The 14,425-nt window shown below is 41.8% G+C and overlaps 1 protein-coding gene across 5 annotated transcripts in view; it reads left to right on the top strand.

Annotated features, from left to right (window-relative positions):
* Positions 1-11,033, top strand: part of LOC117205970 (heparan sulfate glucosamine 3-O-sulfotransferase 5) — a 152,328-nt gene extending 141,295 nt beyond the window's left edge. For 2 of the 5 annotated variants that reach the window (XM_033444854.1, XM_033444855.1), the window contains 2 exons: positions 2,555-3,056; positions 5,233-11,033. In XM_033444854.1, the coding sequence (XP_033300745.1) occupies positions 2,555-3,056; positions 5,233-5,820 (1,090 nt within the window). In that variant the 3' untranslated portion in view covers positions 5,821-11,033. Of the gene's footprint in view, positions 1-319; positions 447-2,554; positions 3,057-5,232 lie in introns of those variants that run through there. The other 3 variants (XR_004487325.1, XR_004487326.1, XM_033444853.1) reach the window with 3 other exon arrangements.
* The last annotated feature ends 3,392 nt before the right edge of the window (positions 11,034-14,425 follow it).

Raw genomic sequence — 14,425 nt, 5'->3', positions numbered from 1 at the left:
ATACGAAGATGATTTTAATTAATCTCACTTAACAGGCGTTTGTATCACGACAGCTGATGTCAGCGTTTCCGACCAGATTATTCTTATCTGGTGTACACTTTGTTTTCCGCGAAGGATCCGTTCGTTCCGCGAGACTGCATGCGGGCTTCCCTGCTTGATTTATAACTTCGAGCAGTTACCGATAAAACTTGCCCGCGTTCGAGATATAATTCGCAAACGCACCACGATTAATTCCATCGCCTCGTCAATCGCCAGGGGAGGGTCTCCTTGCCCTTTGTTACCGTGAAACAGATCATTACGTTAATTACTACGGATCTTTAATCCTTCATCCGTCAGCCTGCAGGACTTTTGTCGAACCGGTTTCACGAACTGGAGGCGATGCTGGGACGAACGAACGGTAGTAACAATCGGATAAAAGGAGGAGATCCGTTAAAATTGTTCGCACTGTAAGTTAGAATTCACTCTGCCATTTCGACGGCCAAGTAAATCGACAATTTTTACGAAATTTATGAAAATACGAGAAAAAAATGCACCTATGTATTTGTGGCTCATCGGATTTCGATCGCGTTCCCGATAATGCGTTGCGCTTTGTTTCCACGTTTCGCGAGTTTCAGGTCTACCTCGAATAATTGAACCGGAATGTTCGCAAAACGTGGATCGCGATTTGCTATGAAAATCCCGTTTATAGCCATGCGGCCACGCTGGCGACATTCGAAATTTGTGTTCGCAAACTGATGATGGATTTTCGTTGCTTCAGCTACCTGGTAGCTAGAAAAATATGGTAACTCGCAAAGGATTAGAAAGATTCGAAAAATTAAGAAGGAGAATACCTTCGGTTTAACCGAAAACCACGCGTGCAGCGCACAATGAATTGATAAAACTCTTAAAGAAAGATACCACGACGAAACGTTCGTAAACGCGAATAATTCAATTTGCCTGTAAAAGGTCTCCGGTCTGCTCTCCGTTCGACGACCCATTTCCCATTTCACCGGATCTTCTCGCGTAGCTCTGGCCCTATACAGCGCGTTACGATTCCGAAATCCTGCGAAAAAGCGAGTACGCCGACAATTCAACGTTCCGATACCAACTCCATCAGCGGTTACTTCGGGGCACACAGAGCGCACGGTTATACCGGCCTTTATTCAGCCGTGGCCGACAACGTAATGAATTCGAAGTTACGCAACTCGAGAACGGTGGAACGCTCTGGCGTTCGCCTCTGTTGCGCTTATTCTATCGTGTTTCAATTACGCTGCCGCTGGTAAATACACTGGAACGGGCCAGGCCGAGATCCGCGCCGTGTTTTCCACTTTGAACGCAGATGGAAATCCCGACGCGACGTCGTGCGATTAAGTGCAACGCGTGCGAGACGACCGCTTATCAGTATGCGCGTAATGATCGGTAAGTACACCGGCGTTAATAATTCCTGCCGCGTGGAAAGAATAAATTACGAGCTACACGTGCGTGTTTTTAACGACGCGGGTTGCGTGCCACCAAATTGAAAGAGACATGCTTTAATCCGGTAATGCTCGTAGTCGTTCTAATGAGGTAGAATGGAGGGGCAAAGAGATAGGAAAGTTGATTCTGCGTGGAAAAATATTCTGCGCGAACGAAGAAATTTTACAACGGCTACAAAGAGTATTTGCACGTAACCTTATTCCATCGACGAAGCGTATTTTCATCAATAAAGCGTATTGTACGTTTTATTTTCGTAGTACGAAATGTTGACCGTTATGTAGAAGGCGAATTATATTTATAATAGTCAGGTGAATTTGACATATTTTATCTTCTGGGCGATAGATTGAAATATACTACAACGTTTAATCTTTACGTTTAATCCAAATATTACGTTACATTTTGACGCTTTTTTCTATAAAGTCATCCGCATGAAAGTTTGTTGGTCCATGAAATTCATCTTATCTTAATCATTTGAAAAAGTTTGGTAATCACCGATGACCGCCGACTACCACGGTGATAATTACTTGGTATTTGACTATTACGATAAACATAATGGTGTGCGAAAGAAATAACATGTTTTGTAGCCACTGTATACGTTTCGACAGAAGAGGTGATTTAAATAACGTTTTTACTTCGGAACCTATCGCCAAACCTGTCGAAGATTTTTTAACGTGTAACACCTCGATGTACATATTTGTATTAGGTTGTCCGAAAAGTGTCTTTCTTTTACGGACACGTCTTTTACAACGATGCATCTTTATACAAACATGAAACCTAATCTGTCGAACGTTGTGATCTTTATTTTGATAGAACAAAATGGATCATACGTAATTCGGTGAAATAATATAAAACGGAAAATGCTGCGCGTCCGTTATTTCCTTATAAGACGAAAGAAACTTTTCGGATGACCTAATCTATCTACGTGCAGTTGAAATAAACCGAAGGAAACTAATATTCGTTTCAAATCATATATTCGAAGTAAAAGTAAAAACAATAGTGTTTAAAAATTCATCCAGCCCACGTTTAGAACCCAGACTACGTTTGGATCACTTTCTGCAAAAATGATACGATCAATAACGATGATAACGTGTGTCATCAGGTGGATGTCCCGCTCTGCCATGAGGCCGGCCGAGGGCGACACATCGGACTGCATCCTGGTGGTTGGCATATCCAGACCGAAAATGGCCGCTGCCTTCCTCACCGTTGTCCTACTCTCCCTCTTTCTGACCTTCCACATTCTGTACGATAGCGCGGTATACAGTTTTCACGCAGCCTCCGCCGTCGAGGGTCGTACCGTCGAACTCGTCTCCCAAGTCCGCGCCACACCGCCTTTGCTCTTCTCCAGCAAGGTGCACTTCCCACGCACCAGCCGTCATCTACCTCAGGCGATCATCATCGGCGTACGGAAATGCGGCACCAGGGCGCTCCTCGAGATGCTCTTCCTTCACCCGCAAATCCAGAAAGCCGCTGGCGAGGTACATTTCTTCGACCGCGACGATAATTACGGGAAAGGCCTCGAGTGGTATCGACGCAAGATGCCTTATTCCTTCAGGGGCCAAATCACCATCGAGAAAAGTCCCAGCTATTTCGTCACGCCAGAGGTGGGTACGAATTCGGCCACAGACCGCGAACTTTTACACATTCTTGTGCTTTTTCGTGCGCGTGGCTGAAAGAAGCGGGACCTAAATAGGAATTTATCTTATCTGCTAAATATCGTAATGAATACTAGCAGTATCTTGTATATTTCTGCGTGTCGTACGCCTCGTACGTGCTTTTTGCCGAACTTGTCGAATTTCTCGTATTGTATTGCGTTGGCAACTAAGCGATTGCGGATTTTGTTATCACGTGGTAATGACAAAATCCGCAATCACTTAGTCGTCATCCCAATAAATCCACAGTCCAATCGTGCGACGTACGATCCCGAATCGTACGGTTCGTCTCGCGTCAACCATTTGCGGTCGATGTGTTTCTGCGATGACGATTACCATTTGGAAGAAGGAATAAATATTTATAGCTTGAAGAGGAATTTTAAATTGTTGCAACGACGTTCGACTTTCAAGAGAAACTTTAAACGCCGCCACTGTGGCAACATTCGACCGCAAAAGGCTATTAATTCGGACACGGCGCTATCTTTGCGCTTGTTGCTTTACGTAAGAGAGGACGATTTAAATATCGCGTTGCTTGTTTTACGAGAATACCAAGCAATCGTCGTAGCTTAAAGATAGGTAAACCATGTCTTCTTAATGATAACGTTTAATTATCGTACGATAGCTTTTTCGCCAGCTCGAAAGACACGCAATAATAGGGTAGTCGGTAAGTTTGTAAATCGAAAGTTACGTATTGGCTCGGTTCACGGTTCATTCGGCCGATTCAGTCACCCGAAATTAATTTGGCGAGCAACGTTCGCGATAGAATCGTACGGTGTCAAGGTTAACTCGTTTCTTACAACCTCGAAGAGGAAATAAATCCACGCGATTCGATTCGTCAACGTTACACGGTGCTGTTGCTTGATACCGTAATTTAAGAGTCCACCATATTTCCTTCGCAAACTATACGTTCAAATTGAACGTTCCAAAGCGAGAAGCGAAACGCACAGGATGTTCCTACCGAAGAAAAGAAGGAAATAAGGAAACTTGTTAGAACTTTTTCATCCTCTTTTGTACGAAACGATGTTTTTAATAAATAAAGATGAAATATCTCCGGACTAATTAGAATATCAGATAATTCGAAATTTTACACGAGACAGAGATATTGGATAAAGTAAAGGGAATTCTATTAGAACAATTCGCTGGTGCGATAACGCGTATCGAATTTTCAAAAATTAAACTAAAGCCAGCTTTTATGAAGTAATTTCTGTTGGAACAACCATTTTCTAAAATGCCTAATAAAAACGTTACACTGGATATAATCGCAGTTAATGCCACGGTCTACGAACACATTTTTGCTTTTAGCGTTACTGCTAAATAACATGCAACTCGCATTCGTGTATAGTTTGCGAACGTAAACAGCGTGGCACCACGAAATTCTGGATATCACGATGAATATCGTTACACGAAATGCGCTTGACACTATGCGTGGATGCGTTGTTGGTCGTAATCAACCGTAATATTATCATACGTGATTATCCTTCCGACGAAATGTATTTTATATATCATTCAATTCAACGAATTCAACGAAACGAGGTGCAAATCGTAGAATCGCGAAAACGATTTTCATCTGATGATGGCTTTCAGAAGCCATACTGATCAACTCCATATTTTAATGATTCCCCAATTTCGTTAAATAAGCGCACGATTGATATTCTGAAGGAACGAATGATTTTTGCTTTCGTAAGTTCGTTCACTGCAAAAAGATTCTAAAAAATTCTAAGGTAAATTTAAAAAACTTCTCTTTATTTCCGGAGTTACAAAGCTGATCGATGTAGCTTCTGAGCGGTACGTTTGATAGTCGTAAATCGACAATTTTAAAGCAGTCCCTTTCACGTGTTAAATTCGTGTATCATAGGACCTACGAACGCAAATTATTATACACACCTACGTATCAAGTCAATTACACGTAATCGTTACCATGACGATCACTGTTCTAAGTGATCCAGCGATACTATGTCTGCTGTAAAATCCAATATATTAAACGTAGGTAAACGATAATACAGGAAACACGCGTACGACAACTTTCTCTAAAATTTCGCAACGAAATTGTTGCTCCGAAGCGTCGCGTGATTTTCTCGTTTTCTCGCGCTTAACGATAATTCCTCACGTCGCTGATTTCTCGTCGCAGGTACCTGAAAGAATCCGCGCGATGAACGCGAGCGTGAAGCTGCTGCTGATAGTGCGGGAACCAGTGACCAGAGCGATATCCGACTACACTCAGCTGCGGACGCACGCCGCGACCGCTTCGACCCTGACGAATGGAACACCACGAAGCATCCAGCAACAGCAGGCGGCGCGTAGCTTCGAGGAACTGGTGATACGACCGGACGGCAGCATCAACGAGTCGTACAGGCCAGTAGCGATTTCCCTGTACCACACGTACATGCATAGGTGGCTGGAGGTGTTCTCCAGGGAGCAGATCCTCATAGTGAACGGTGACCAATTGATCGAGGACCCGGTGCCTCAGTTGCGCAGGATCGAGAATTTCCTCGGATTGGAGCCACGGATCGGCAGGCACAATTTCTACTTCAACCACACGAAAGGCTTCTACTGTCTGCGCAATGAGACGTCGGAGAAATGTCTGAAGGAGAGCAAAGGCAGACGACATCCGCGCGTTAGTCCCGTGGTGGTCACCAAACTAAGGAGGTTCTTCAACGAACACAATCAACGATTCTACGAGCTCGTAGGGGAAGATCTCGGCTGGCCTGAGGAATAGCCGTCGTAGAGAAGCGGTTCGATCGCTGTGTCATAGATGCGGGTAGCCACGCGAGAAAGTCCAAAGTTCGCGAAGAAGCTGCTTTATTTTTTCTAAACGTCGGAGTACGGCGCAGCTGGTACTGACGCGGTGCAATTCTTTTTTTTTTTCTTCTAGTTTCCGTCGATCGAATTTTAAGAATGGAAATCACGAAGATCCCCTCGGCATGGACGAGATCTGAACGCGGAACGCGGATTGTCCGCAAGCGGAACGAAGGAGCAGATCAGCTACGGGGAACAGGTTGGTTCCGCGGGAACTCGGCTGGTCCGAGAGAACTTCTTAACAAAGCGAACGCGAGCAAGGTTTCTGCGCTTGACGCGGTTAAAGGAATCTTGTAATTGCTACGGAGTACCTCGAAAATCTTGATCCACGGGGATTACGTGAGGAAGTTGGTCGAAATTAGCGGAAACATCGTCCAGGGAACCGAGGGCAAATTAAGCAACGCCAGTCCTGTGAAAGAAGACAACAGCGCGGAATTGAACGGCGAATCAAGCGAACATTTCGTGCCACAAAGGACGAAGGCATCTTCGTGATTCGAATTCATTAATGGGAATATTCGAGCTTTTGAAGACTAATTAGGATCGCCTTTGGTTCGAGAAATTACGCAACAAAGTTACCTGCAAGTGCATCGTTGTCGTCTCATATTACTTCGTTGGATATTTGAAAATTCTTCGGGAGCAGCAGTTTCGCCTGGTGCTTCTCGTCGCGGGAAGAATCGAGGCTGATCAGGATAAGTACCTTTTATATTTTATGATTAGCCGTAACATCGAAAACGGGTAACGCGTCGATGGTTAAATATAATTCAGCGATTTAGGAACTGTCGATGTGCTCGAATTCCAAGGATCAGTAATCGTAGAAAAACCGAATAGAAATCTTTCATTTCGCACGGACGATGATACAAAAATTCTAATTTCTCCGGAATATTATTGAAAGTAAAAAGTATCCACGAAACACGTTTCTCGTTCGTCAAAGATTTAATACTCGGTTATCGTCTTGTTAACAGCGCGAGATATAATAAAAGGAGTTCCTTTTGTAGGGAAGAAAGGAGAGAGTGCGATTCGTTTTCTGAAAAAAGTGCAACAGTTCCGTTGCCGTCTCTTCGAAGAGGAGGCCCGAGCACGCGAACTCGAGTGAACATCGAAGAGCCCGTGGCAATGAGTCAAGCCATTAAATCGAGTGCATGCAATTTAATGGATATATGCTCCGGCCAGGACTCTTCATTATTATCGGAGATCCTGAGCCCCTCTCGTGTTCGCGTTTCAGCCGTTCGTCCTTGCGTGCTAATTGCTTCGAGTTGTCGCTTCGTAGCGCCGACGAGACCGATTTCTGCATCTCGATCGATGCTCCGTCGTAAAACAACTTTCATTCTCGTACAGGGTTGCGGTTAACGCGTCGTTGATACAATAGAAACATGGATTAGGAAAATACGAAAATACAAGCAAATTACGAACAGCTTTCGGATCACGAAATAGATATAAAAAATCGAGTCTATCTCAGGGAATCAGCTAATTATTCGAACTGCGTCGTATGTTCCCGACAATAGCCACCACTCACCGAAGACAGAAATATCCGTAATTTCTATCGAACAAGATAAAAGGATTCGTTCAGTGTGAAATACCTACGATCGTTCAACGATACCTAACGCACATACAGTTTAATTCGCCAACGATAAACGAACATGCAACGCAGTCTGAAACTTCATATTTATTTCCATGATATAAAATGCCCGAACTCTTCGCGCTATATACCGTACGAATTTGCTTAACGCGTCTATCGACGAATTATATTTATTACGAAACAATTTATTATAAAAGAAATATAAACGAGATACAAAACGTAGTTAGAGAAGCGTGCAACTTGGAAATATGGAACGTTAGAGACATTTGTAATAAAAGAAGCTCGTAGAAAAATGACCCGCGCCAAGTCAGTTTAACAACGCGTGATCCGATAGGCATCCGATTAACTGGACGGCCGAAGATGATCGGCAGGCGTGGAATTGATTAAACGTTCGTCGTGGAAAGGGTAACGAGATGATCGAGGCGGACGAAGAAAATTAGCCAGGCAGCGCGTGCGAAATCGATCGGGCAACGTCTGGCCGTGTGAAAGGTGGGCAAATCGTCGGCAGAAATATCAGGGGTTGAATAGCGTGGAACATCGGGCAGCGATCCTCGATATCAGTCACGGCCACGTGTATCCCAGAGGAGCGGCCTATCGCAGCCGAAACGTGCAAGAGTAGATTCCGGATGGGTCGTTACTCAGAGGGGCTGGATATCTGTCCGTCGATTCTCGGTGGCGAACGAACGAATTCGAGCACATTGTACCTGGTGGCGCGGCTCTGCTCGACTCGGCTCGGCTTGGCGCGCCCGTCTATTTGGGTCGATCGATCTCCGGTAAGAGAGCAGAATGATCCATCGATGCTGTTACCCGTTCCTCCGCGTGGCTGCGCGCAAGACCGCACGTCTTGTTCCATCGTACATTTACCTGCATACACTCGCACACATATGTATCGTACACGTACACGTACAGGAAAAGGAAACTCGCGCTCGCGTACACTCACACACACACACACATACGTACGTAGGTACGTGTTTACGTGCATAGGTAACTAGAGACAACGGAGACGGACAGACGAACGGGACGGACAGACACTGTTCACAGGAAGTAACGCCGGCCAAAATAAAATAGAGACGAGAGTCCGATGGAACGATCGGTTTCAGGAGGATAAGCCTCCTGAAGCTTCAGCGACTCGTTTCGCGGGCCCCGTCGCCATGGATCACATTGGTCCGTGAGTTTACATATCATATAGGGTTAACTAGTTGATATTACAGAAGATTTAATATTTTTATAATCCACATTGGAAGTTGTTATATCGAGTCGTTAAGCTTATTGTGTACAGGAGGAGAGCCACCCGTCTGCATAGGAACAATGGGATTTTAGAGAAGAAAGAGAGCTCTCTGTGATCTTGGGTTTCGTCGCTCCGTCTAATCTGTTAATCGATCGCGTTCGTTTCATGTATCGCGAGGCAGGATATCGTAGTTTTCTTTCGCCGCGCGCTGTGCACGACTCGCCGAATGAATTAGGGGGATGAAAGGAGGATCGTTTGGCGAGCGGCGTCGAGCCGTTCTGCTTCAGCAGCCAGAAAGGCTTCAACGGGAGGAGGAGTTGGTTAAAGCTGTAATTTTTTATACGTGTTACTATTATACCGTGAAATGTTGGCGAATTTCATTCGTAGCGCGATGCAACCATATCATTTTTATTACTATTTGACGTAGTAAGATACATTAGGTCGGAATAAACAAAAGTTAAACTGCACATATCGTTAGAATTAAGAAATAATTGGTAATTACTAATCGTCGATGTTCGAATTGGATACTGATTGCGATGTTTAAACCGATTATTTAAGAAGTTTCGATAAGAAAGAGTAAATAGAATATTCTTAAGATCGTAGATCGAAGTTATCTGTGAGGAATTATTATTGCGCTTAATTCAGTACCAGCGGTTCTTGATCATCGTCGTCATAAGCTGGGACGAAATAAAGTTTCGAACGATTCAAAATCGACACGAACTTGCGAAGCAAGCTTCGACGTTCATTCGTATCACTTTTTATCAATTTATCAATTGCATAAGTTGAAGGGCAGTTAATTTGACTAAAAGCTCGAAGCTCGATATAAAATCACAGAGGGAATTAAAATTTGTAAATTGATCGACATTTTCGTTGCTTCTACTTTTTCGAGTACCTACTCTTTACTTTAATACGCGCACACGTATATTTGATTTGTATAAAAACTAGGACGTAAGCGCGAAACGAATACATATCAGAAAATTGTGATAAGGAGACGTATATATAAATTTTTATAAGGTATATGTTTAGGCGATTTATTAAAATAATCGTGGAGTTAGAAGATGGAAAAAATGATCGTTAATTGAAGAAAGAATAGCGCGACAAATTTTCATATCCTGTATTTTTCGAGGAGACACGACAAATTTAGTATATTTTTAACGTTCACCGAATTAAATATTAGTCGTTAAATCACTTTGATTTGTAGATACGAAAAGATATTATTCTATAAACAATGATTCAAATATTGATACTTTTTAGTATATTTGTAACGTTCACTGAATTAAATAGTAAACGTTAAATCATGTTGATTTATGGATACCGAAATATATTACCCGGTGAACAATGATTCAAATATTGATACTCGAATTTAATAACGCGATATATACGTTTTACACTTAGACTGGCTGTTTTATTCCCCTCGTTATACAATGGTACCAAAAATCTCTTCATTTTGTTTATCTGATCTTTTTTACGCTTCCTTATGCGTGGAATATTAAACCAAAATTAGATGATCTAAAGAAGACGATCCTAAATTTTGTTTAAAATATACAAAAAAATATGAAAAGAAGTGACTTTTTCATCTTATGCCATATAATTATGAAGAATTTTCCAGGGTTTAACAATTAAAAGAGAATTCATCCTGGGAGTTTACCTCTTGCGAATTCTTATTTTAAAATCTAAATCTAAACGATCGATCCGAATCATCGTATCGTTGGTACGTGACGTCACGGAAGAAAAATCCTGAAGGAATCTGAGGAGTGCGTGTCACGGTTCACCTAAAATTGAGCTAAAGCTAAACGAAATCCTACGGATAGCCTGTTGATGTTCGTATTCGTCGTAATAAGGCTTGTATCGCACACCCTATGTAAACCTATTCCAATATCCAAGGTTCCAGATTGAAGCAAGGATATCAACAGCGGAGAAAAAGAGAAAAGGGAGCAGAGAAATAGTAAGGGGCTCCTATATATCACGTGAAGATAAAAGTTCGCGATAAAATTGACCATTTGTTTCTGAAGAAAAAAGAAGAGAGAACCCGGCGCGAAGATTCCATCGATCGCTCCTGGGGACCCGTGACGCCTCGATGAACGAACCTGGAATGCGTATAATAGTCAGAGAAAATTGCTCGGAAATCTTTCAATACGTTCTCTTCCGTGCTATGTCGTCCACTGGCCATTTGTACCGAATTCGCGACAAAAATAGAGATCCCGTTATACTTCGAATTGGATTTTTCGACAGTGAGAAACAAGATTTCTCTGAACGCTGTGCAATTTTATAAATTTCAGATTTATAACCCTTGACAAAAAGTACTTATGTACGACTAGCCTTTTTGGAACATCCTGTATATATGTAGTTTTATTAAAAACCAAAACGGTAGTATTTATAGTGGAAGTAATCGTTTTGTTCGATCAGAAACGTATCGTACAAACGTATTTCGATATAAATTTTGCCCTCTTTTTTTTTGCTTTGCAAAGTATGTTATGTAGCGAAAAATTTGCAGGAAATTTGCAATTTAAATCGAAAACACTTTTCACGGTGTCGTTCATTAAATCGCGTATCTTTTTCGGCCCGGTGCACCGCGGTATCGCGAAATTACACGGAGAAACGAAAACTCGTTTCCATTGAGTGAGCGGGCAAGGAAAGTTAACTGAGAAACCTTGGAAAATCCACCGTTCGTCTCCGTTTCCAACGAACGCCGTAAAAGTCACGTTATAAGAAGCTGCTAGTAAAAAAAATGTTCGCTAACAGAAATATACGGGATCGTTTCAAAAGATAGCTTGTTAAGAAATAAATTGATCTATTCGCGTATAGATATCCGCTGTTTTCATAGGGCTTTTCTTTCATTGTAAGAAGCAAGTTTCCACGTAAAGATATCGATGATATTCTTACAACGTATCGTTTCTGTAACATATGTAAATGACAGGGGTATTCTTTGATATTTCAATTACCGTACCCATAGTGCAGTTTTGAGTGATACGAAGAACGATAGTGATCGAACGATACGATAGTTATGTAGACAAGGGTATCAGAAATCGCGAATGCTTTGCACGCTTCAAGTGTGACACTCGATATCGGAAAGCGTACTTTTCCTTCGGGAACAGGAACAGGAGAAGTGTCAAGGAATTCGGTCAATCGCGAATAAACTTGTCACGGAAAGCTTAGGTGTTTGATCAAGGTTTTATCCTACGAGTATCTTTGAAGCCTCCAGAAATATCACTATAATCGACGAAAAATTCTCCGTTCTTGACCTTCTGACCTCCTTTAAACCTGAAATTTTAATAAAAGGAACAGGTTGGAAAAGAAGCGAAAAAAAAGTGGTATCGGATATTGTTACTGCTCTTTTTATTTTTTTTTTTCTGTTACTAGCCTTTATTATAATCGATCCGTTGCATTCCTCGTCGCATTTCGTTCTAGTCTATATCTCTGTACTATGAATAACAGCTTTATTTTTTCTAACAAACAATTCACCTAAAAAAAATATTTCGTCCCGAGCCTCTACGATTTTTTATAAAATACAGTGTTTTCTATTAAATATATTAAATTTAATATCGTATCGTATTTGTTATCTCTTTATTTATTTTTATTTACTCAGTGCACTGTCCGTACACTACGTGTGTTTGTATCTACGTTCTCGTCGCGCTTTGACGAATACATCTATGAAACATACAAATATTCCTAACTTACAAATTAAAACCATTTCAACCAGTACAAATTAAATATATCTTATCTATATAAATTAAACTTAACTCTGTTCAGACTTTCCTTTTCTATTTTACATTTACGTCCTCTTCGTTACCAGCCTTTGTACTAACCACTGCCTCTAATTTCGCCATCGAACTTTTCATATCTTCTGCTAATCTCACACTGTCTGTTAGCATATTTTCGATTTTCCTTTTCAACTTCAGACTGGCGCCCAGCTTATTCACCCAACCCCCGAGGTCTTCCCATAACTTTCCTCTCAAACGCTACGTAACTCCATACATGCATCATACTCTCTCTCTCTTCCTCCCTCTCTTTCGCTTTCTCTCTCTCTCTCTCTCTCTCTCTCTCACACACACATAATCTGCATTCTTTTACTCCTATTCCTCTCGTATTCCTTACATTCCCACATCTTAATCGTGCCCACTATTCCTTGTCGTTACCTCCGATATTCTTCTTCATCCAATAGACTGCCATACCCAGCTCCTCTTCCCTGGACTTGTAAGTATCGCGATAACTTGACCTGTCTATCCTACTGCAACGTTCATGCATATCTTACTGCACCTTCCTTCCTATTGCATCTTTCAGTTTCTGCTCTACCCTGCTGGTGCATTGTATTTGTTAGACGCAGCTTTATTCTAGGCAACACTTTGGTTTGGATACAAAAATAACACAGGATTCTTGGTGAATCTCTCAGATAGCAATTTCTTACAGCGGTACACGCGCGACACCGTGGCAGATACAAAACGGAAGTGGTGCAACTTGAAGAGAAAAATGAATGTGAAGAAAAAAGAAAGAAGAAAGGAAAGAAACGAGAAGAAATAAAGTCTGTGTGCAAATTCGGCATAGACGGTGAATTCGAACGTGGTTTTTCACAATACCGTATCGTATACTTCTTTATCGTATTGTGATTTACGCCTGTTACGATCTTTCTTGACTCATACGCGCGTTTCATACGTTTAACCTGTACCTTAATTTATTCCTATGCTGCCGCCGGTCGTAATGGTTCGTAATAGTCGTAAAAGTTGCGTGCGTCAGGCTGTCATTAATCCTGATTATTCTCGATCGCTTCACGGGTCACGCTTGCACGATCAATTCTTACGTTTTGTAATTCTCCCTCGTAGCATATTTTTCCAAACGATCGTCGATGTATAAATACTGACTTTCGCGTGCGTCTGTCGCCATAATATACAAATTCTCATATTTCTTCTTTGCTTTCTGCCAGAGCAAGCTAGCTATTCTTTCGTACGACGATTTCCCTAGCGACGCACTACGTGTAACTTGCCATTCCTTGTCCGACGAGGAAGATGTATCGCGTCAATAGCACCCATGTTATATACTAACCTAATTAATACTTAATTAGAATGTATATAGAGGAAGATAGGACAAGTGGTGTTGAACCAATATTGTATTGCAACAGGACCACTACCTTCGTCTTAAATCTTAATTTACTATCTAAATGTAGTTATATTTTAATTTATTATATATCTTCCAGTTCGTCTTGTCTCGTTGTTCCAACAGTAAGATTTGCCTGCTAACGCGTTTCTAGGTATATTTCTATACCATAATCCTGTACGCGAGCGTACGTTTCCTTATTAATGATCCTCTATGTTTGTGTCAGTCTTTGGTATTTCGTTCCAGTTCTGGATGTTGTTCTGTGGTTTCTCTATTCGTCCAAGCTCCAGAATACTCTCAACTTTATGCTCCCCTTTATGAAGTTTGCTAGTTGGCATATTAATTTTTCGCTTTTCGTTGTTATCATTTCTATGATTATTCCTCATTTCTCAAAGTGATTGGTCTGACTTCTGTGTATACCGTGCAGCCATTGATCGATTATCGTTTCCCTATTTCCTGTTTCCTCAATTTCGCACAGTCGACGTAATAGGTTCTCCTGTATTTTATACTTAAATTCATGTCCTATCGTCGTTGTCCAACTCCGTTTACCAATTAATCTTACCCGTGCAATACTTTCTATCGACAGTGGTTTATTTAATGTTAGATAGTTCGTCGCTTGTCGATGGCATATCC

The sequence above is a fragment of the Bombus bifarius genome, unplaced genomic scaffold (genome assembly GCF_011952205.1).
Source record: "Bombus bifarius isolate JDL3187 unplaced genomic scaffold, Bbif_JDL3187 scf7180000007996, whole genome shotgun sequence".
Classification (NCBI taxonomy): Eukaryota; Metazoa; Arthropoda; class Insecta; order Hymenoptera; family Apidae; genus Bombus; species Bombus bifarius.
Note: the sequence above shows the minus strand (reverse complement) of the source record. Positions and strands in the feature narration are given on the sequence as shown.